General features: G+C 34.0%; 1 protein-coding gene across 1 annotated transcript; it reads left to right on the top strand.

Moving 5' to 3' along the window:
- The first annotated feature begins 18197 nt into the window (after positions 1 to 18197).
- LOC114279684 (protein SMAX1-LIKE 4) lies at positions 18198 to 23700 on the top strand. The gene is made up of 3 exons (XM_028221973.2): positions 18198 to 19875; positions 21152 to 21440; positions 21998 to 23700. The coding sequence occupies exons 1-3, from the start codon at positions 18542 to 18544 to the stop codon at positions 23612 to 23614; spliced, it is 3240 nt and encodes a 1079-aa protein (XP_028077774.2). The 5' UTR covers positions 18198 to 18541; the 3' UTR covers positions 23615 to 23700.
- Positions 23701 to 24651: the final 951 nt, after the last annotated feature.

The following is a 24651-nucleotide window of genomic DNA, read 5'->3' as shown; positions in this document are numbered from 1 at the left end:
ATTGTTGTTGTTGATGATGATGTTGTGTTGTTGGATTTTTTATTTTTTTTTTCAAATTCGACAATTTAATTTAATTTAATTTTTTTTTTTGTGATTGCTGTTGTTGATGAATGTATGATGTTGTGTAGTTGATATTCTTTTTTTTTTTTTTTTTTTTCAGATTTGAAAAAAATTATGATGTTGTGTTGTTGATGAATGTGTTGTTGTTGTTGTGTTGATGAATGGCCCTCTTCCTTTTCTCTCTTTCCTATTCTGTCTTCTTTCTTTCTTTCTTTCTTCTTCTTCTTCTTTGTTAAAGAAGAGGCACAGATCAGAACAGAGAAAGGGGGGAAAGGAAAAAAAAAATATATATATATATATATATATATATCAAAACGACGTCGTTTTCATTTTAGGGCCAATCGAGCCACTGATTTTCAAGTTACGAAATGGGATTGAATTTGAAATAGGACATACTTTAATAATATAATAAATACCACATCAATTAACTAGTAAAAAAAACCTTTATAAAATTTATTAATTTACCTATCATACTCTTATTGATGTATCTTTTCATACTCTGTATGTGCTTATCATCAATAAAGTCTGTTACCCAAAAGACAACCTAAGATGGGGGGTAAATTAGGTTTTTATAATTAAAAATAAATAATACCCTAATAAAAATTATGACCAGCACAATAGATAAATATAGTTAATGAAATAAAAATAATTAAAACAAGTGTTCCAACAACTACGTCAGTTAATGATTTTAGCACAGTGAAAATGTGAAATATAGCTACAGCAATTTAAATAAAATAAAGAGATAAGGGAGAAAGAGGCAAACAAATTTATAGTAGTTCGGTTTTAACTCGGCTTACGTCCACTCTTCAAGTTTCACTTGAGATTTTTCACTATGCTTTAGCTTCACGGGGGTGCTAACAACATCTTTACAAATGGAGCAATCCTCCACGGATTTTATACAGACTTTTTAAGTCAAGAACACTGAGTGTACTACACTTTTACAAGGTTAAAAAAAAGGTATTTTTGCTTTCACAGAAAACTACAAGAATTATCTATCAAAGATAGATATAAAAATGAAACTTTGGTTTTTCTGTAAATCTCACACAAGAAAGATGGACTTAAAATTATAAGGCTCAGTGTATAATTTCTGAGAGAGGATGTAAACAAAAATTAAAGAACACTTCTCAAATTTTTTTTCAGAGAATAGATATAAGGGATTATAGATCAAAGAATATTTTCTGTTTTTTTTTTTTTTTTTTGTAACTTGTTTACATTAGAGGTTTTGGTATATATAATGAAATTTATAGCTATTTATAGCCATTCTATTCATTTGAATTTATAGCCGTTTATAGCCGTTGTACTCCATCATTACTAATTTGAATATCTTCTACTCCATCATTATAAATTTGAATATCTTCCACTTGAACCTTTTGAACCTTTTGGCCTGCTGCTATACTGGGCTGCTTGAACCTTTGTTTTGGGCTGTTTGAACTCCTGATTTAATCAAATATTAAATACATTCTAACAACATTTAGGATAAATGTTTAGGTGATAAATAATGGGACAAAATAAATTTTGATTCTATTTTTCTCTTTCAAATAAATTATCAAAATAAATTTTGATTCTATTTTTCTTTTTCAAATAAATTAAAACATAATTAAATAAATAATCAAAATAAATAAATCTAAAAAAGTCTTTTCTTTTACCGATCAAAAAAAAAAAAAAAACCTATCATACTCTTATGAAAATAGAGTGCCACTAATGGATCCTCGTGCTCTTTTGTTTTTTCTCTTGTATATTTTCTTCATATTAATTATAAAAAAAAATTCTTTGATGATTAAAAAAGAAAAAATAAACAAATACGGTGCTGCTAACGACACACACCATTTTTATTGTAGGGGAACCTATAAAATGCACTTTAAAAATATGATTGGGCACTTACTATTATTATTTTAAATAAAAATACAATTTTTCCCTAAATCAAGTTATCGAAAGCGGCAAACTCTAACCTTAGTTTTGCCCAACTCCTTCTTAGCTTTCATCAAGACTCCCAAGCCCTTTTTTAGCTTGGTCCAACTTGAAAAACCTAGAAATCCTCTAGATATTGATTTGTGATTATATATCAATTTTAAGCAGTATATAATAATCTCAATCAAACAATTCAGACAAATCAACATAATGATTTTAACGTGGAAAAATCACAATTGGAGCGCCTCCAATTGTGATAAAAAAACCATGGACAACAAACACAAAATAATCCACTAAGAAGACAAAAGGAATTACACAAGTGTATTTTCAATTACCTAGCGAATCTATGCCCGAATTGAACCGACTCCTATATGCCTCTTCCACCATGGTCTTCATCTCGGAATCATCTTGCCCAATGTTGAATCCATAACACCGAAGTCGAATCCACGACGATAAATCACTCCAGAATCCACTAGAGCTTCAGGCCCAAATTCCACGGAATCCACCGAGGAATAATTCTCTCTTTTGTATAGAATAAACAAACAATCCTTTGATGTATACTTCTTAAACCATCAGTTAAATACTCAATTAAACATCAAAGAAAACTAGCAAAATAGCCCTAGAGGAAAACCCTAGAGCCCTCAAAGAAGATCTAGAAGCCGTAATCCTAAAAACGGATGAAACCACATATTTATAGAAAACTGATCCGCGATCTCCGTTCGAGCGCGGGAGTGGCCACTCGAGTGAACCTTGCTCAAACGTAAAATCCCAACTTCAAGTATTTTTGCAGATAGGTCAAATTTCTGGAGCCAAACATTCTCCGCTCGAGCGAGCAAGCAACTTCGACTGCATTTTTGCTTCTGGCTTCGGGGCACTGCCCCCTGGACCCCTGCGAGTTGACTGGGCAGCTCGATCCTCGACATAGTTAGCGAAGTGGTAAACATGATAGGATTAAGATTACAAATTCCTCTGCATAGGCACAATTCGGGTTGGATTCACATCTAAAACTCATAACCTCACTGAAATAAAAGATTGAATACAATTACAACTGAAAGGAGTTTTGTCAAACGGGATTGCCAAGAATAAAAACCTAATATAACCCTTTCTACCCCACTTCCTGTTGCTCCTACTTCTTTCCCTTCCCTATCATCGCTAAGTCATCCATTTTCTTCTTATTTTTCTTATTATTGTCCCTTTCTCCGCCATAACACTCCTCCCTCACCGTGAAGCCCTAATATAATCCCTTCTCTTACTACAACTCCTTTCTCCTCTTTGCTAATCCCAACCCATCCCCCTCTCTTGCTATGAACACCAACCCAATTTCCCTTCCTCGTTATGAACCCATAACCCAATCTTGTTCTCTGTTTCGAACCCCTCTCTCACTACAAACCTCTACCTTAGTCCTTTTATTTTATTGCAAAATCGCTTCTCTCATCATGATCCTTAGTAGAGAAAGAGAGAATAAATCTATGGTTTAGGGTTTTAATCTATGGTTTAGGAAAGAAAGATAAAAGATGAGGAGAAGGAAGATGAGAAGAAGAGGTGCTAGTTATGTATTGTAATGACCCCGACCTCCGATTAATGATAATTCATGATTAATTATGCTTAACAGTAATTTAGGAGGGATTTGGGATTTGTCTGCATGTGTATTGCATTATTTATGTGTTTCTATCTGTTTGCCATAAAATGATCTGTTCATGTCTTTGACTTTAAACTGTGAATTGAAAGCCTTATCGGCGTCCGAATCAGAAATTGTCTTGATTTATGTGCTAGTTAGGATTTATAGAATTTTATGGTAAATTTAGTTTAAATTTGATTTGTTATGATTAAATAAAGCTAAATTACATTAGTTGGACTTATCTACCATTATACTACTTAGTGGCTTGTTTTGGAGATCAACCTTATTACACTTTGAAACATATTTGCTCAGCCATTTTCCTTGTTATAAGCGACTAGAGAGAGAGAAAGAGGTAGGAGGTTGAATTCATCTAGAGATTGGGCTTGGAACATAGGAGAATTGTAGAGGCTTGGCAAATTTGAGCTCCTAGACTTGGAATTCAAGGTTTAAGGTAGGAGATTTCCCTTTCAATTGTGCATTTAAGTTTAATTCTTGCATGGTTCATGGAAGTGTAGAGTTTAAAGACAAGAATCGGTTAAAAATGTTGAATTGAAGCTTGTATCATGCATGCATGTTCATATCTTAGCATTTTGAAGTGTTTTCATGGAAATTCTTGCATGCAAGACCATATTCTAGTTATAGTCCATGAGTTCATCATGATTTTGAGTTCAATCTTACATTTGGTCATGTTTTAGAGCATTGGATTTAAAATGAACACTTGCATGAAAGCTCTTGTTTTGTTCTTGAAGTTTTCCTTGAAATTGTGTTTAATTGAACTACCTTTGGGCTTTGATTTAGCAAATTGATCTTCAAAACATGTCATATTATGAGTTTACAAGCGTTTTCCAGAAAATAAGCCCAAAAGGATCGAATTTGATGCATTGTAGTTGAGTTTTGAGCTTGAGATTCAAATCTGGAAATTCCAAATTTTGGACTCACGCTCGAGCGGGGAACTCCACACTCGAGCGTACATATTGAGTTCATACAATCCGCTCGAGCGGGGGAAAGTGACGCTAGAGCGGGAAATGCGTGTATCTAGTACTTTGCATGCGTTTACAGTCTGCTCGAGCGGGGTAATGCGCGCTCGAGTGAGGACTTGTGTCTCACGCTCGAGCGGGTATCGAGCGGCCATCGAGCGTAAATTTCGTGCATCCAGTACTTTTACTGTAGCTTGCAGTCCGCTTGAGCGGAGTAATCCACGCTCGAGCGGATTCCTTTTGTCTGCATGTCCGCTCGAGCGTAGAAGGCCACGCTCGAGCGGGACCCCTATTTCAGCAAAATTTTGAAAAGTGTCTTAAAATGCATCTTTGCATCCTCATTTCATCCTAGGCATTCCTAGGCTATGTTTAAGACTCTATAGTGAGGGTAAGAGATTAGAAACACACTAAGAACTATTGACATAAGTTTTGTACAATTAGAACGTGTGTTTCAAGTGTGTATTTGTTATGTGTCGTGTAGGTCACGTGCCACGTCCTGTCTGATCGATCTGCTCTGTCTGTTTGTCTTCAAGCCCACTGTGAGTAATAACTCTGTAAAGTTATGTTTAACCTAAGTATTTTCTAACTGGTATGGTATAATCTGTTTTCTGAAATGCAATCTTACTAATGATGAATGAATGTCCAATTTTCTGAAAAGTATTTGTGGCACCCTTAGTTCACGTGGCTCTCGCCCGGGGGTAACAATATCGCGGCCAATCTGCATCTGGCCCTCGCCCGGGGGTAACAATACCGCGGCCAATCTACACGTGGCCCTTGCCTGGAGGTAACAATACCTTGGCTACTTGCACGCAAGTTACGGACCTTTGTGGTCGTTGGTACCAACTATGTATGTGGGTCTCTGGACCAATCTGTTCTGATAGCTAATGGGTGTACCACGTATGATCTTATGCAAAATCTGAATATGAAAATGTATGTGAATTTGTTTCTGTTTTGAAGTCTGAATATACTCTGATTTAAATGATGGATTCTAACTTGTGCTGGACATCATTCATATAACCCCTTTACCCTGTTATTATTCACTGGGCTTTCGCTCACAGTTTATATTATGTATGTAGGTGAGCCGGCATATGACTAGGGCCAGAGTTGATGGCCTTCTGTACCGTTTTGTCAGCTAACCTTTGTGCCTCCCTAGGAGGTTCCGATTGAAGCTTAATGCCATGGCTGTTTTGTATTTCATGCTAGTCTCTGTATGTGTTGTAAGGACAGGTCTTGGGATGTAATACTCTGTAAATATTGTGTACCTGGACTGGCATGTTTATATATATAAATAAGTTTTGAAATGTTCTGTCCCATGTACGTTATCACAGCTCATTGGGTCTTGTCTATTTTGTATTATTGCTTCCGCAGCCCCTTATTATTTGTTAATCTGTTCACAGGCCTTTGGTAATCCACGGATTACTGGCCGGTTACAGTGCTAAACCTATAGGGGCGGGTTTGGGTCGTGACATATATGGAGGGAAGGGAAGACATAGGGGCATTGGAATTAGGGTTATAGAGGGAGGAAAATGGAGGGTGGTTGGCAGGGGAAAGAAGGAGGGAGGGTGGCGAAGGTGTCGCCGATGAACTGGGTGGGTTGGCAGTAAGGAGGTGAGTAGCGGGTAAGGTTGAAACTAGTTGGAGCTTTATCAATGTTGCACTCAATATTATTTACTGTATATCATCAAATAAGCAACTGATAATGCTCATAATGAAGTCTAGTATTGTTGAACTGTCTCCCAAGTTAAAGTGAGAAAAAAAAATGGTTATTTTGTTGCAAAGCTTTGTATTAATAGCTCCAGCAGTTGTGTATTGTTTGAGTTGGATTAAAAAAATTAACAACCTCCGAAATAACTTAAACATGAATATAGTAACTCATTATTTATTAAATTACTCTTAGATTATCAACCTGAACTCAAGCTTGCTTGATTAACACGTTCAAAATGCGATCAAGTCTGACTCCTCTATCACACAAAACAATGTCGAGCAATGCTTTAGCCAAACAAAGTGGAGTATTGAAAATTTTTAAATAGATTGTTCTCCACAATCTAGTTGGGCAGTCAGTAGTATATATGTGAACCCTTTGGTGTACGTTGGATTTGGTTTGATAATAACGATCAAGATAACTCGCTACATCTAATCAAATCTATGTGTTATTTGTTAAACAAACCGGAGTCAAAATAATTGAATTTGTTATGTAAATGTCAACCTTAGCAAATTAACAAGATCAACATTATAGTAAAATCATTTTACCAGCTGGTCCTTGATTCTTCTTTTCCTATGTGGGCCTAAGTGTCTCAATGTTGATAGTTTGTCACTTAATCTTTTATGCTTTGTTGAAAATTTGTTAGGCAAAATGCAAACCAATTCATTCGACTTCAAAAGCTGATGGCTCATTCAACTCACAAAGAAATTGCAAAATCTAATTATAATGGGTTAAAGGGATACTTTTCTTGTAAGTAGAGCAAGTCGAATTCACATTCTCTCCTTTGAACTTTCAAATATAATGCTTCAATGATTTGGGCACCCAAGAAAGGTAAAACATACTCTTCAAATGGAGAGGACCATTAAGCTTACAATGAAATTTAACGTTATATCCTATAAAGTAAACTCTGAATAACTGTAATTTCTTGCAAAATCATAAATATCAGTTTGTAAATACATGTAAAGCATAAAACATAATTTTTTTTCCCCCATATGTTCTTTACAAGTTTCCACCTCAGCTCATCACATTTTACTTGCTCTTTTCAGCTTTTCATTTATTTTTAGATAAATTATATTAGTAGTTTTTATATTTTGTTAATTGTGTCATTCTAGTCATTACAGTTTCAGTTGACTAAATTTTGATTCTTAATTTTAAATTTTGTGTCAATTTCTCAAATTGATAACGCTGTTAAGGTTTTTGACGGAAAATGATCAATGAGTTACTTGAGATTAAGTCATTAAATTTATCAAGTTCATAATTTTGCCCCTACAAGCACGTCACATGTCACTCATGTACACATCTACTATAAATAAATAAAAAATAATGCTGACAATTGGAATTAATTGGATCAGTTTGAGACAAAATCAAAAATTTAGAATTAAAATTACCCAATTAAAATTACAAAGAATAAAATAATTCAAGAACCAAGAAACTAATTTATCCTTTATTTTTTTTTATCATTTACAAACATGCAAAGCAATCCATTCCACAATCCCCATATGAAGCGTTCAATCATAAGATGTAAATAAATCATTAAAAGGGTATTTATTAGATTCCCCCACTAAAATTTTTCATGTGGTTAAAGTCCCAGACGATATCTATGACTTTGACTGCAAAAGTTATAGTCAATAGTTTTGTTTTTCTAGTCAGTAGTCATTGTTTAAAAGTTGAACTATATAGCTAGTACTTTTTCAGCTTGAAAATTAGTACATAAATGTATGTGTTTAGTGCAATTAAAACACATTACTTACTTCATCGTAGAAATTTTAATTAATATAGGTTGTCTGCATATATGGAGTTGATGAATTAATTAATGATACTCAAAAAGAATATATATCTAATTCTTAGGTTAATGCTAGTTTATTTTAGTTGAAAGATAGAAGAATCAAGAAAAATCTCGCGTGAAAACAGTTATTCATGCGAAATATTAAACTATGATTTTTGTATAGAAGATATTGATTAATGGATACAACTTTATTCAAAATCTATGAATGTCTCAAACCCCTCAAAAGATAAAGAAAAAAAAAAAAAACAAAGTAAAATTTTAACCTTAGGTACTTTAAAGAAGCTCACCAGGATTTGAATGTGCTTTCCCAAGACACTTTCAATTCAATTCAATCTTAGTCCTTTGGCATAGGCTTTAACAATTTTTCTTTTAGCTCCTTATAATACATATATTTGGAGTTTTAACATTTAAATCCACCTTTTAACCACTTGTTGAGGCTAACGTTCACGCATGCTATAGTAATTGATACAGCCTCTCCAATTTTATTTTCATTTTGGGTAAATTATATTTTTCACTTTTTGGTCAAAGTTATTTTATTTTCTATGTTTTAAATTAAAATTTTATTTTCTACACTAAAGTTTAGTTTTAATTTGGTCATTTTATCTAATTTTTCATTAATTTTTTTACATGTACATCTCAGGAGACTGAGTGTACCAAAATTGCTAAGTTTAACCTCCAAGATGGCCAAAATGATACAATTTATTTAAATTGTAGGGACCAAATTATTTAATTTAAAATAATAGTGACCAAAATGAAATTTCAGTTAAATCACAGGTTGAAAGTGTAATTTATCTATTTATTTATTATTTATTTTGTAGGGACTAGGGTTGTGACGTAGTTGATTTGGGTTCGTTTTGAGAGAAAATTATAAACCAAACTACCCTTGGCAGATTGAATTTTTTTTAACCTTTGGCCAACCCACTTAAGGCTATGTTTGACATGGGTTTTTTTAGCTATTTTAATCACAAAAGATAAAATAGATCAAAGAGTTAATAAGATAAAATGTCACATATAAATCATAATTATTTCATTTTTTCTCTTATAAAAGTTTAAAAAGTTAAAAAACATATTCCAAACGAAACTTTTTAACCTTAAATTAAAATAACTAAAGAAGTAAAAAGTTAAAAAGTTAACACACACCCCAAACGAAAGCTTATTCTCAAAATTGGCGAGTTGATCGGATACTTTCAAGTTTTCAAACGCATGGTTGGAGTTGGTTGGCAAGGTAGAAATAGTAAATGGGAAACAGGATCACTGAATATACAATTTAAATTTTCTCTTTTATAAATTCCAACAATAAATTTATTATTCCAAATACAAAATGCATAAATATGACAAAAATATTTGTATGTACCTTTTATGTTTAAAACTATATGTATTTTTAACACCTTGATTATTTAGTACACTCTAAAATATTTAATATTACCGTGTTTTATGAGAGATTTCTTCCTAAAAACTAAGGGTAATATTAAGAATAGTAAATCTTCTATCAAACAAATGATCAAATGTCTCACATAAATATGAGATTTATATTTTTATGAATCTCACAAAAATATTTAATTATTTATTTAATAAAAAAATTAAAGCTTATAACATTTTCTAAAAACTAAATAAAAAATGCAAAAAGAAAGAGAGAGTAAGGGCTGGAAAAGTGTCAATAATGCTACGTATGATAGCAGACAGAAGGTTGCTTTTTTGGGTACTTGGGGAATAAAACTCTGCACTCTACAACGATTGGCGTGAAGACCCTTCCTTTTTTCGATCCATCTGTTTATACATAAAAAAACAAATGATATAAACATAAAAAAATAAAAATAACATTCTCTCCTCTTTTATCTCTCTCATCACCCTCTGCCCTTCTTTCCACCTTTTCACTTTAGTACTTTATTTGAATTTCTGCTGGCCTTGTCTGATGTGAAAAAAAAAAAAGAAAAAAACCACTCTTGACTATATTTTTTTGAATTGTGGGTCCCATTTGAGAAACTTTTTTATTTTTATTTTTTTATGAAACCTCTTTTGCATGAGAATAACACAGCAGGGAAGAAGATAAAACAATGGGGTGGTTTGGTAAGAGATTTTTTAGTTTTTGAGCTAAAATCTATAAAAATAAAATAAATTAAAATAGTTAATAAGATAAAATATTATATTAAATTTATAATTATTTATTTTTTTATTTTTTTTTTACAAATATCGCATCAAAGTACAAAAAAATCCAACTATCTTTCCAAACACAAAAATTTTAACCTACTAAAATAGTCAAAAACTAAAATAACCTATTAAAATAGCAACTTTCCAAACACCCACAATATTACCAACCCAAATTTTACTTCTAATTGGTACTTTATTATCTCTATATTATCATTTTTTAGATTAAAAAAGAAAAAAGAAAAGGGAATAGTGTGTAGATTGAAACCATCTTTTTCAGCTTTTCATAATCTTGGGACAAAACTTGTCTGGTAAATGAATGCGAACATTTTACCATTTATATTGATATTTGGCAAATCCTAGCAATTGCAAAATGATTATTGATAGATAGACAATTAATTAGGCTATAATGTAGTTTTTCTATTGAGACTTTCTATAAAAGGCCAAAAAGACAACCATGACAATTAATATCTGAAACCTTAAACCCCTCATTTGAATATCTTTCTCTAAGTTTATTCTATTGACTTAAATATTGAAAGATTTTTAGCTGCACCAGACGAATGTCTACCTAAGGTTCACTTCTTTTACAAGTTCATCGAATCAAGTCGAGGCCATATAAATTCAGACATAATCAATTTTAAAAGTTAAACTCTTTTATATTAGATTATAATCTATAAAATAGTAGATTGTTTATCCTTTAGAGAACAAATGATGATTAGTTCAATATAGGTTTCTTTTTTTGCTGATAAAAAAAAAAAAATGATGATTAGTTTAAGAGTAATGATATACAAATAAAAAATAAAATTTTGTATAGAATGACATAATTGTATTGAAACTTATTGTTTTAAAACAAAGTGTTTATTAAAATAAAAGTTAATTACAAAGATATCTCAACCACATTATTCTAATAAAAAATTAATTGAGAATAGTATTTTTCTCAATTTTTATAGGGTTCCGCCATTCATATCTATGAAGAATGCAATGGCGACGAGTGAGATGGGATAATTATATTAATTAAATGACCATTTTACCCTTATATATATATATATATATATTTTTTTTTTTTTTCTCTTTGTGGCTTTGCTTATATCTCTCCTCACTTTCCTTTATATTTTCCATAATCTTCACATTCTCTTACTTCACAATGAAAAACTACCTCCCACAATCACCACTCGTCTCCCACCCACCATATACACTGCTACCTCCCACCCTCCATATCCACCTTTACCTTTTGCAACAACCATATTAGGGAAACTATGTGATTCTCCATAAGTAAATCAATCAATGTGAATAAAAATTAATGCGAAAAAATTAAATTAAAAAAACACAAGAATTTTACGTGGTTCCCTCAATGTGAGGTACGTCCACGGGATCCAAATCCGATTCCACTATCAACCAAATAAGTTTCCAAACGATTACAAACGAGACACGAATGGTCTCACAAAACTATCCTTAGGTAAATTTCAAATAATCATAAATAAGGTGTATCACAAAACTATGCTTAGGTAAATTTCAAATAATCATAAATAAGCAAGAGGAAAGACCTTACCAAATAGATTAATCAAAATCTTCGAAACAAAATTGTAGAGGATTCAAAATAATAATTCAAGTCAGCTTTACCAAAACCATCCGAAGATGCACTAAAATAAAGAACCCTTCGAAACTAAATAGAGTAGTAGAAAACTCCTTCCAGATTTTGACCATGCACTGTTGAAACTATTTCTTTGTGCATCCAAACAAAACACCACACCAATTGATAAAAACTGCCCCATCCCTTTTTCAAGAACTAAAACAATATATATATATATATATATATTAAATCTTAGATTTTGAAATCAAATCCTAATTGTTACCCAATTGAATTAGGTCTCCAAAAATTAGATATAATATATTAAAATATATTATACCTAAACCAAATCAAATTAAAATTCTTAAACCAAACCAAATTAAAATTCTTTAACCAAAACCAATTGGGTCTCAAATTTCAATAAGGAGATATATCCCAACAATTCTTCCCCTATCGACTTAGGTGGAGACATCAACCATACCCGCCAAAGTTCGACACTTCAAATGTTTGTCCCTTGACAAAGTCTTTGTCAACATATCCGAAATATTATCATCTGCGTGAACCTTTTCGAGTTGCAACAATTTCGAATATAACACATCACGAATCCAATGGTATTTCACATCAATGTGTTTCGATCTCGAATGAAAAGTAGAATTTTTACTCAAGTGAATAGCACTTTGACAATAACAATAAAACATATACTTTTCTTGCTTTAAACCCAACTCTTGCAAAAATTTCTTCAACCATAACTCTTCTTTGCAAGCTTCCGTAATGGCAATAAATTCAGCTTCGGTAGTTGAGAGAGCAATACATTTTTGTAATTTAGATTGCCATGCCACAATTTCCCCTGCAAAAGTCATCAAATATCCCGAAGTAGATTTCCTAGAATCAACATCACTGGCCATGTCAGAATCTGTGAACCCATCAAGCATCGGCTTACCATCCCCAAAACACAAACACACATTCGAAGTCCCTCGAAGATATCTTAGAATCCATTTTACTACTGCCCAATGTTCTTTACCCGAATTAAAAAGAAAATGACTCACCACACCAACGGCGTGAGCAATATCCGGCCTTGTACAAATCATGGCGTACATCAAAGAACCAACTGCTGAAACATAAGGAACTTTCAACATCTTTTTTTTGTCTTTCTCACTTGTAGGACTTTGATTCGAACTAAGCTTAAAGTGACCCGCAAGTGGACAACCAACCGGCTTTGCTTTATCCATGTTGAACCTCTCAAGAACTTTCTCAATGTAGCTTTCTTGAGACAACTAAATCAGTCCCTCTCTGCGATCACGAACAATTTTCATACCAAGTATTTGCTTTGCCGGTCCCAAATCTTTCATAACAAAAGACTTGCTCAACTCCAATTCCAACCTGTTAATCATGGTAGAATCTTGACCCACAATTAACATGTCATCAACATAAAGCAAAAGAATAATAAATTTCCCAGATGGCAAATTTTTCACAAACACACAATGGTCCAAAGTGGTTTTAGAAAAACCATTATTCATCATGAAAGAGTCAAATTTTTTGTACTATTGCCGCGGAGCTTGCTTGAGACCATACAAACTTTTTTTCAATTTGCAAACAAATTTCTATTTCCTTTTCTCTTTCTCTATGAAACCTTTTGGTTGCTCTATGTAAATTTCTTCTTCAAGGTCACCATGAAGAAATGCAGTCTTCACATCAAGTTGTTCAACTTCAAGGTTCATACTCTCAGCTATGCCAAGTACAACCCGAATAGAAGACATCTTCATAACTGGTGAGAAAATTTCATCAAAATCAATGCATTTTTTTTTTGCCCAAAGCCTTTCACAACAAAACGTGCTTTGTACCTCAGATTCTTGCCGTCATTTTTCAATTTGAAAACCCACTTATTTTTCAGAATTTTCCTTTCCTTAGGCAACTTCACTAAATCATAAGTGTGATTTTCAAGTAAGGAATTCATCTCATCTTCCATTGCCTTTTTCCAATCATCTTTCTTTGTTATGCTCAATTGCTTCTCGGTAGCTCTCAAGCTCCTCTTGATCAGAAATCAATACAAATTCATTGAGAGGATACTTTCTTGAAGGTTGTTGGTCCCTTGTAGATTTCCTCAACTCAAGTTGTGGTGGCGATTCTTGAGTTGGATGTTCTTCCTCAATTTCTGGTTCAACTTCAAGGATTCGCATCATCCTCTACATCTTCAATGGATGGCTGCACATCTTCCCCATTTTCATCATCCACCGAAGATAGAGGAGATGGATCCATGTCAATGAGATCACTAGTTTTTGGCTCCGGTTGATCACCTTTGCCAAAGTCTTCAATTGTTTGGTCTTCAAGAAACACAACATCACGGCTTCGAATGACTTTCTTGTCGACCGGATCCCACAATCTATACCCAAATTCATTACGCCCATAGCTAAGAAAAATACATTTTCTTGACTTGCTATCAAGCTTGGACCTCTCATCATTTGGAATGTGAACAAAAGCTCGGTAACCAAACACTCTCAAGTACTCATAAGACATATCTTTTTCGGTCCAAACTCTTTCTGGAACATCACTATTCAAAGGATAGGAATGAGACAAATTGATCACGTCAATCGTTGTCCTCATTGCCTCACCCCAAAAGGATCTTGGCAATTTAGCTTGTAAAAGCAAACACATTGTTCATTCCACAATGGTGCGGTTCATCCTCTCGGCAACGCCATTTTGGTTGAGGAGTCTTCTTAACTGTCTTTTGGTGCCGAATACCTTGGCTGCGACAATACTCATCAAATGGCCCAGTGTATTCACCACCATTGTCTGATCGGATGCACTTCAATTTCTGCCCTGTTTCTCTTTCAACCATGGCCTGAAAATGCTTAAATACTTCTAGAACTTGATCTTTAATTTTTAGTAGAAAAACCCAAACTTTCCTTGAATAATCATCAATGAAAGTAACAAAATAAAGTGCACCACTATGTGTACTAACTTTCAAAGGACCACGAACATCTGAATGAATCAATTCCAAAACATTTTCTTTTCTAGAAGCAACACTTTTCTGAAAAGAAACTCTATATTGTTTACCTGCCAAACAATAAGCACAAGTTTTAAGATTTGTACCTTTCGAACCGGGTAGAAGCTCTTTCTTGAACAAAATGTGTAGCCCCTTCTAACTCATATGGCCAAGTCGCTTGTGCCACAATTCGGTAGAAGTATCATCTTCAAGTGCATTGACAACACTTTTACAAATTTTTCCTTACATCGAATAAAGTGTATGAGTCTTCTTGCACTTAGCCACCACCAAAGAACCCTTTGTGAGCTTCCATATTCCATCACCAAATTTGTTGTTGAAGCCTTCATCATCTAACTTCCAGTAGAGATCAAATTGAGGCGAATGTCAGGAACATGCCTCACATCTTTAAGCAACAACTTACAGCCCAAATTTATTTCCAAGCAAACATCACCCATACCAATAATCTTGGACAAACCTTCATTACCCATTCGAACAGAACCATAATCTCCTTCGGTGTAGGTAGTGAAGAAATCAACTCGAGAAGTCACATGAAAAGAAGCACCAGAATCAATCACCCAATTGCTCTCTTGGTCCACAAAATTGATACAATCATCTTCACAAACGACCATGAGATCATCGGTAGTAACTGCCGTTGTGTCTTCTTGCTTCTTATCCACACTTTTGTCATGCATTTTCTCCTTGTTCTTGAGCTTTCGGCATTCTCGCTTCATGTGCCCTTTCTCATGGCAATAATAGCACTCAATGTCTTTCTTTGAAAAAGAACCATCTTTCGATTTGTCACGGCTTTGATCACGACCATGAGGAGTCTTACTCCTCCCCCTTGTTTGGCTTCGGCCTCTCACAACAAATGCTTCCGAATGAGAGGAACCCGCTAATTTTCTTCTAGTTTCTTCATTCAACAAGCTACTAGTGACTTGGGCTATTGTGACAACTCCATTAGGTGTCGAATTACTAACCGTCACAACCAAAGTTTCCCAACTTTCGGGCAAAGAACTAAGTAGCATCAAAGCCTGTAACTCATCATCAAAAATAATTTTCATAGAAGCAAGTTGGTTAACAGTACTCTTTATTTCATTCAAATGTTCTGGAATGGGGCTGTCATCTTTATATTTTAAATTAACCAACCTACGAAACAGAAAGGCTTTATTTGTGGATGATTTCCTATCATAAAGGCTTTCTAATTTTTTTCATAAATCATGTGTTGAAATTTCAGTAACAACATGATGAAACACACTGTCATCAATACATTGACAGATAACACCAACGGCTTTTCGATTAAGTCTATTCCATTCATCATCTTTCATACCATCGGGTTTGCCACTATCACCCTTAATGGGTCCATACAAATTTTTACAAAATAATAGGTCCTCTATTTTAGTTTGTCAAGTTACCCAATTGTTTCGATTGAAGCTAGACATACAACCTACATTCCCCTCCATTGATTTACACAAATAAATAAACCCAAATAAACCGTAAGCTCTGATACCAGTTGTTAGGAAAAATATGTGATTCTCCACAAGTAAATCAATCAATGGGAATAAAAACTAATGCGAAAAAATTAAATCAAAAGCAACACAAGAATTTTACGTGATTCCCTCAATGTGAGGTACGTCAACGGGATTGAAATCCGATTCCCCTATCAACCAAATAAGTTTCCAAACAATTACAAATGGGACATGAATGATCTTACAAAACCACCCTTAGGTGAATTCCAAATAATCACAAATAAACAAGAGGAAAGACCTCACCAAATAGATGAATCAAAATCTTCGAAACAAAGTTGTAGAAGATCTAAAATAATAATCCAAGTCAGCTTTACCAAAACCATCTGAAGATGCACTAAAATAAAGAACCCTTCGGAACTAAATAGAGTAGTAGAAAACCCCTTCCAGATTTTGACCATGCACTGTTGAAACTATTTCTTTGTTCAGCCAAACAAAACACCACACCAATTGATAAAAACTGCCACACCCCTTTTCAAGAACTAAAACAATATATATATATATATTGAATCTTGGGTTTTGAAATCAAATCCTAATTGTTACCCAATTGAATTAGGTCTCTAAAAATTAGATATAATATATTAAAATATATTATACTTAAACCAAATCAAATTAAAATTTTTTAACCAAAATCAACTGGGTCTCAAACTCCAATAAGAAGATATATCCCAACACACCATTCCCTGCTCCTACATTATGGGGATCGAAAAGGCATCGGATACAACAAAATGAAGAATATATAAAATTCAATGTAATTAGAACTTATGGTTTAATAGGATTTTACATTTTTATCAATTGTCTACAATTTCTTAGTTTCCTATTTTTAGGTTTCCTAACTAAATAGTGCTTTTGCCTATTGTTGGTACACATTGTTACTTCCTGCCATTGCTTTGAAAACAGTTTTGTAGGGCTCAATGTTGAATGTCATAAAAAGACATAAGGGAAACCCTCCCTAGCTCCAATTGTGTTGAGGTGAGACCATTTAAAATTCAATAGGTGATGGAAGTTGTTCGGATGCGAGATGTGTAGGGGATTGAAGGGGCTATTGGAAGCGATTTTGGGTTGTTAGGAGTTAGTGTGGTAGCTTTTCGAAAGTGGGATGTTGATGATGGGGTAGTGGTGGTTATGAAGTCAGAAGGCAATGGTTACTACGATAAAATCTAGTTTTAGGTTAGTGGTGATAACTATAGGGTGGTTGTTGGTAGTTGTGGCAATCAAGGATCATGGCGAGTTAAATTTCAAAGGAGATTAAAGAGACGAGGGAGAAGATATGACAGACAAAAGATAAATTTGGTAATTTAAAATATGGGGGATGCACCAATAAATCCCAAATTAATAACTTATACACTGTTTAATCCTAAAAGTTTTCTTATAGACTGAAAGGTCCCATTACAATGTTTCAAACATCAGATTAATGTTTCGAACATTAGATTTCGAACATCAGATTAATGTTTCGAACATTAGATTCCAAACATCAGATTAATGTTTCGAACATTAGATTGATGTGCAAATGGGACTAAATGGAATATAAGAAAACTTTTAGGATTAAATGGTTCAACTTTTCAGAAATTAGGACTTATGGGTAAATTTTCCTTAAAAAATAGATTACTTACATAACCATTTCCTATTAGTTGTTTGCGCAATTAACCAACAAAGGGAAAACTTGTAATAGGATTCTAAATTTCATAGAGTATAACATAATTTTCAAAACGTCAAGGGGTTTGATTTAATTGGGCCAAACCTCACGGGCCATCAGTGTAATTTACTATTATAAAAAGCAAAAGAAGTTTCACAACACATTTTAAAAAATATAAAGAAATAAAAAAAAAGAAAAAGAAAAAGAAAAAAAGGAAGAACAAGAACAAAAGTTGAAAACAGCCGCAGCAAGATGGAAGTATAAATAAAGTGATATGGTCTAGTCATGTTTTTCTCTATAGCCATTCTCTCTCAGTTCTCTCTCTAAGCTCTTCTCTTCCATTCAAAACATTTCCATTTTGAGGCAGTGTGACATCATTTCAAACCTTGTATTAACTTCTTTGTGTTTCCTCCAAAGGGTAAACCAGCTTTTCTTTAAAACATCAGAGCAACTTAGAGAACAAGAACTAGAACACGAAAGCAAAAGAAGAGGAAGAAGCAGTGGTGTGGGGGTGGTGCTGTGAAGTAAGGGAGAGAGAGAGGGAGAACAAGAGAGAGAGATTTTTAGTTCTCTAAGAGCACTAGTGTTCTCTTCTAAGAAGAGAAGGGGTGTGGGGGGGTGGGTTTTAGCCAAGTGATGCGAACAGGAGCTTGTACAGTACAGCAGACCCTCACATCAGAGGCTGCTTCAGTCTTGAAGCACTCTCTGGGCTTAGCCAGGAGGAGAGGCCATGCTCAGGTCACTCCTCTCCATGTGGCTTCCACTTTGCTCACCCCAAGTCCTAGACCAAGTCTCCTAAAGAGAGCTTGTCTCAAATCTCAACCCCAAACTAACAGTAATTCCCATCCTCTACAGTATTGTAGAGCTCTTGAGCTTTGCTTCAATGTGGCTCTGAACAGGCTTCCTACAACACCTGGTCCTCTCCTTCAAACCCAACCTTCTCTCTCAAATGCTCTCATTGCAGCTCTCAAAAGAGCTCAAGCTCACCAGAGAAGAGGCTGCATAGAACAACAACAACAGCAGCAACAGCAACAGCCTCTTTTGGCTATCAAGGTAGAGCTTGAGCAGCTTATTTTGTCTATCTTAGATGACCCTAGTGTTAGTAGGGTTATGAGAGAAGCTGGGTTCTCTAGCACAGCTGTGAAGAACAACCTAGAAGACTCTTCTTCCTCAGCTTCTTCTGTGTTTCAGTGTTACAGTACTATCTCTGGTTGTGGTGGTGGTGGTGGAGTTTACTCGTCTCCTTGCTCTCCTTCTCATCAACCAAACAACAGTTTCTGGAAAGCCCATTTGCTGAGTTACAATTCTGAGTCTAACCCACTTTTCTTTTCCCCTCAAAACCAAAAGAAACTCAACAACCCACTTCTGGGTCTCACAGATTCAGAAGATATCAAGTTGGTTTTTGAGGTCTTGTTGAGGAAGAAAAGAAGGAACACTGTGATAGTCGGTGACTCTGTGTCCATCACTGAAGGGCTTGTTGGAGAAGTAATGGCTAAGATAGAGAAAGGAGATGTACCTTATGACGAATTGAAATCAACTCATTTTATAAAATTTCAGTTCTCATCAGTACCTTTGAGGTTCATGAGGAGAGAAGAGGTGGAGATGAACCTATCAGACCTGAAAAGAAAGGTTGATTCTCTGATTGCATCAGGAAAAGGGGGTGTGATTATCTATACAGGAGACTTAAAATGGACAGTTGAAGACTCAACAAGAACAGTAGTAGTAGCTAGTGATGATTATAATTATGTTTATAATCCAGTTGATCATCTAGTTGCAGAGATAGGAAGGTTGATTTCTGATTACAGCAATTCAAACACAAAGGTTTGGCTAATGGCTACCGCAAATTATCAAACCTATATGAGGTGTCAGATGAAGCAACCTTCTCTTGAGATCCAATGGTCACTCCAAGCTGTTTCTGTTCCATCTGGTGGACTTGGTTTGAGTCTCCATGGCCATGCTACTACTACTAGGTGAGTCTTTGTTTACCCATATTTATTTATTATTTGAAGAGTCTGGTTTCTCTCTATTTCTCTGAATATGCATCATCACGTTACGTTAGTATTTTTTCTAACTTAATGATTTAGATTTTATCCGCCTATTTATAAACCTAATAATAGAGCCAAGTAAAAAATCTTACTCAATATTTAATGAGTTAATGAATAGAAAAAATCTGAATCATTGATTTATTAAAAAAAAAAAAAAAAAAAAAATTGAAGACATGGTGCATATCAGGAGCTCATCATAATGTTCTCTCCACTCCAAACTCAAACTAGAGAGAAGCTGTTCTCTTGTTGAATATCAATTTGCATCATCATGTAGTTATGTATATTGTGTTGGTAAATATTCAGTAATTTTAGGTATTTAGGATTTTGTTTAGAAAAAAAAAATTATAGTTTAGATTTATTATAAGGGTAGAGTATATGAATCTTACCAATATAAAAGTTAAATTTAGACTAAACCAAATTCTGGATACTATTTCTTGGTACCTACAATTACTATTTTAGGTTAGTAATTGAGGCTTTGTTTTGTGTTTTATTTTATTTTTGTGTTTGTTTTTTTGTTGCAATACTTTTTGTAGTCAGCAAGAGACCAGGACCATGCCACTGAAAAAGTATGTTGGTTGTTGAGACAAATATGAATCCCTGTCGTTTTGTTTCTTTCTTGGTCTGGAAATGCTGCTACTGGTAGGCAAATCTTGTTCGTCTAAGTAAAAAAATTAAAACAGGAAAGCAAATTTAAAATTTTAGAGAGTGAGGCTAATTATTTATTTATTATTTTTATTTTTAAGAAAAAAATAGAAGTTCAAGTCCAATGAAAGACATGTAATAAAAGCTCATATTTGGGAAATCATTACTGATATATATATTGTAGCTTTATTTAGTTTTCCACAACAAATTTGGTTTTTTTTTTTTTTTTTTTTTTTTTTTTTTTTTTTTTGAATTCATTTACTTTTTCCATTAATAAACTAAAGTTACTTGAATTTTAAATTCTGAACATAAAGATTTTTAATGACTTACTGAAACACATGACTCCTTCACATAAACAAATATTAAATGTAATGGTGATATTATTTTACGTAAGTAAATAGAAAATCACAAATTGAGTTGAATATGCCTAATATTTATTTACTCCTTACTATTTGATTTTATCATACATTTGTGAATTTAAATTTTTGAACACTACTATATTTCTAAATTTATTAAAATAAAATTAATTTGGTGAATCCATTAACTGGGTGTTTTGCAGTGTTGTCCATGAGTCAAGGATAAGTAGCTTTTCACAAAACCCATCAAAAGTAGTGCTGGAAACAAAGGCCTTTTCTGGGAAGGAGGAAGAAGAAGATAATTATAATAAGCTCACATGCTGTGTAGAGTGCACCTCCAAATATGAAAAGGAAGCTCAAGCTCATGGGTTGATCAAGTCTGCTCACCACAAAAGTTCACTTTATTTAAGCACTTCTAATTGTGGTGACACCAAAGGCATGGACAAAGCTTCTTCAACCCAATTGCCTTGCTGGCTACAATCACATGCCAAGGTATTTTTAAGATCAAATCACTATGAAACCAGTTTGTTTGTATAATTTGTCTGGAAGTTGTTTAATCTTAAAATGGGGACAATTCGGAGTTCATCAGTTTGACTTGTTATTGAAACTAGAAACTGAAAACATATATTCTTTTACTTTTTAATAATAAATTACTAGCACGAATTCTCTAAATGAATTAAAGAGTAAATTGTATTTTAACCCTGTAGTTTAATCCAAATTTCACTTTGGTCTCTACACTTTAAATTGAGCATCAATTTGCTCCTTCCTTTCCAGCTAAAAGTTGAAATTATTGATTTTGGACACTTGTCCATCTCTTGAGAAATACATGTAGAAAAAATTACCATAAATTTGGATAAAAGGACCAAATTGAAACTAAACTTGAAATTTAGAGATTAAAGTAAAATTTAAATCAAACTATAACAGTGAAAAGTATAATTTATCTAATAAGATTCAATGAGTAACTCCAATAAACTACAATCAAATATCAATGGTTTACCTTGTGCATAATGAACTTTTGCATATAATTCTTATTCTCTTTAAAATTTCAGGATGAATTGGTTGAATTGAGGAGAAAATGGAACAGATTGTGCCACAGCCAACACCAACAAGGCAGGCATAACCAGAACCTAGCACTGGAAGGTTCAATTTCAATTAACAATCAAAGCTTATCTGCAAAGACCTACAACTATAATACATCATCATCAACATCACCCTCATATCCATGGTGGCCTAATCCAAACAACAACAACGTATTCCCAGACTCGAATTCAATCTCATTCGTCAATTCAACGTTGAAGCCTAGCCACAATGCCAGTTCTTTTCCCCGTTTCAGACGCCAAAATTCGTGTCATATTGAGTTCAGTTTCGGCAATGAAAGGAACAGCCAAAAACACCAATCTGTGGAACAACCAAACTTGGATTCTCTCAAGAACACTACACAAGGCAAGGAAGTCAAGATCACGCTTGCTCTCGGTAATTGTCAGTTCTCAGATCCTATTGGAAAATTAGCAGATAGGAAAGCTGAGATATGCAAACAGTTACAAGACAACGTGCCATGGCAATTCGAAACCATTTCTTCAATAGTTGAAGCCTTGATTGAATTTGAATCCAATTCCAAACCAATCAATTGGTTACTGATCCAGGGTAGTGATTCTATTGGAAAAAGGAGATTGGCAAGAGGAATTGCAGAGTCGGTTTTTGGGTCTGCTGATTTGATCCTCCACATGAAAATGAGAGAAAGATACGGTAAAAAGATGAGTCCGTGCTGTGGAAAATTGGAAAGGGCTTTAAGTGATCATGAAAAAATTGTTGTTTTGTTGGAAGATGTTGATTTTGCTGATACCCAGTTCATGAAATTTCTTGCTGATGGATTCGAAACTGGAAAAATCGGAGAGAATCAAGCAATAATCATCCTAACAAAGGGTGATTCAGATTCTACATGCTATGGAGATGATGCAGAGGAGGACCCCAATTTTGTAACCCAGATCAAATTGGAGGTGAGTGAAACAATTCCCAACTCTTCTGATGATAAAAAGAGGAAAGCTGAGTGGGATTTGTCAAACAAGGCCAAAAGTCCGAGAATCGAGGAGAGGGAAAATTTTGCATATTCAATCAAAAAAGAGTTCACAAGGCAGTCGAGCTCGAACACCCTTGACTTGAACATCAAAGCTGATGATGATAACGACAATGACGATGATGATGAAGAAGACGCCAAATTAGCAAGAGATTTGAGCCCAATTTCAAGCGATTTGACACGTGAAATGGGGAATGATATTCAAAACCCACATGGGTTTCTTGAATTGATCAAGAACCGGTTCGTTTTCAATCGGGATTCGACTCATGATAAGCTCATAAAAGAGGTGGTTTTGTCAAAGATCAAAGGGTGTTTTGATGCTGAAGGTGATTTGGGAGGTTGTTTTTTATTTAGTGGTGTGGAAGAGAAGTTGATAGAAGAGTTGTTAATTGGGTCTGGGACTTTCCTCAACAGTCTTTTTGAAAAGTGGTTGAAAGAAGTCTTTCAAAGGAGCTTGCAAATGGTCAAAATTGGCGGGAAGGAGAAATTGGTTAGTGTTAGGCTCTGTTTGGGTAGGAAAGGAGGAGAGAGTAGTGATGGATTCATGGGCTCAAGCCTCCCAAAGAAAATCCAAGTTTCTTTCATTGGTTGAGAGGGGTATATTGTAAATGCAAAATCTTCCAATTATCCTTATGTAACTTTCAATGTTCTTAATAGAATGTCTTTTCCTTTTTCTTCCTTTTCTTTGTTTTTTAAATTTTTTTAGTAGTCCCATGAATTTCTTTTCTTGCATTTTCCTTTTTTAGTTTTTCCAAAATTTTGTGCCAAATGCATATCTCCAAGTTGATTTTTGGCTACCACTTGATTACCCATAAACTATGCAAAGTGACTAAATAGAAAGAAAAAATAAAAATAAAAATGCAATGAAGCTCAATACAAGCCCTTAAGGGCTATGAAGCACAAAGGCTAAAACCTCTTTGGTCTAAGAGGTGGCAATCAAAGGTTTACAAGGCCTAGGTTTTACAAACGAAATAAACTGTTACAATCCAAGAGCTTAGAACAAAATTCAAGCTACGTCTCACAACTTGAGAGGCTAGGTTAGCTAAGAGATTTGAAATGATGTAATATAGAGGTGATGTGATTTAAATAAGATGATATGACTTAAATATGATAATAACTTTTTAACTTTTTTAGATCATGACAAATAAGATCTAATTTAGCTCACTTTATATTTGTTTTCAACTTAAGCCACTCTTGGTACATCTCTTCATAGGCTTGTGGAATTGACTGTTATCTTTCTCATCCGACATCCCATCCTGCCTAGACTCAATAACCGACTTAATTTCATCTTTATTCTTATTCTCGGTAACCTCAAGATTTGATCACTCTCAAGTGATCACTCAACCTTAGCAACTAACTTAGTGTAGATTACATTGCTCTCGTGTTCTGACTGTCCGCGTTGTCGCTTTTCTCGTCTGAATAAGATATAAGCACTTTTCTAATAATTTTAGTACGTATTTAGATGATAACTATGTCCTCGTTTGGTGTAACTGTTAAAACAGTTTATAGATTATATCTTAACAGATTATAGATTATGACTTTAATCAGAAGTTGTTAATTTGTTTGGTGTAGCTGTTGGATTATAGATTTAAGTTGCTGAGTAGTGTTTATTTAATAAGCTGTAAAATA

Source organism: Camellia sinensis, chromosome 4 (assembly GCF_055761805.1).
Source record: "Camellia sinensis isolate YWXY chromosome 4, ASM5576180v1, whole genome shotgun sequence".
Lineage (NCBI taxonomy): Eukaryota > Viridiplantae > Streptophyta > Magnoliopsida > Ericales > Theaceae > Camellia > Camellia sinensis.
The sequence above is the reverse complement of the archived record's forward strand: the minus strand, read 5'-3'. Positions and strand labels throughout refer to the sequence as shown.

Excerpts from the sequence above, each read along its gene's own strand:
- LOC114279684 (XM_028221973.2), top strand. The coding sequence starts at position 18,542 with ATGCGAACAGGAGCTTGTACAGTACAGCAGACCCTCACATCAGAGGCT. Across the intron at positions 19,876-21,151 it reads GGCCATGCTACTACTACTAG|TGTTGTCCATGAGTCAAGGA; the intron begins GTGAGTCTTTGT and ends GGTGTTTTGCAG. Across the intron at positions 21,441-21,997 it reads GGCTACAATCACATGCCAAG|GATGAATTGGTTGAATTGAG; the intron begins GTATTTTTAAGA and ends TTAAAATTTCAG.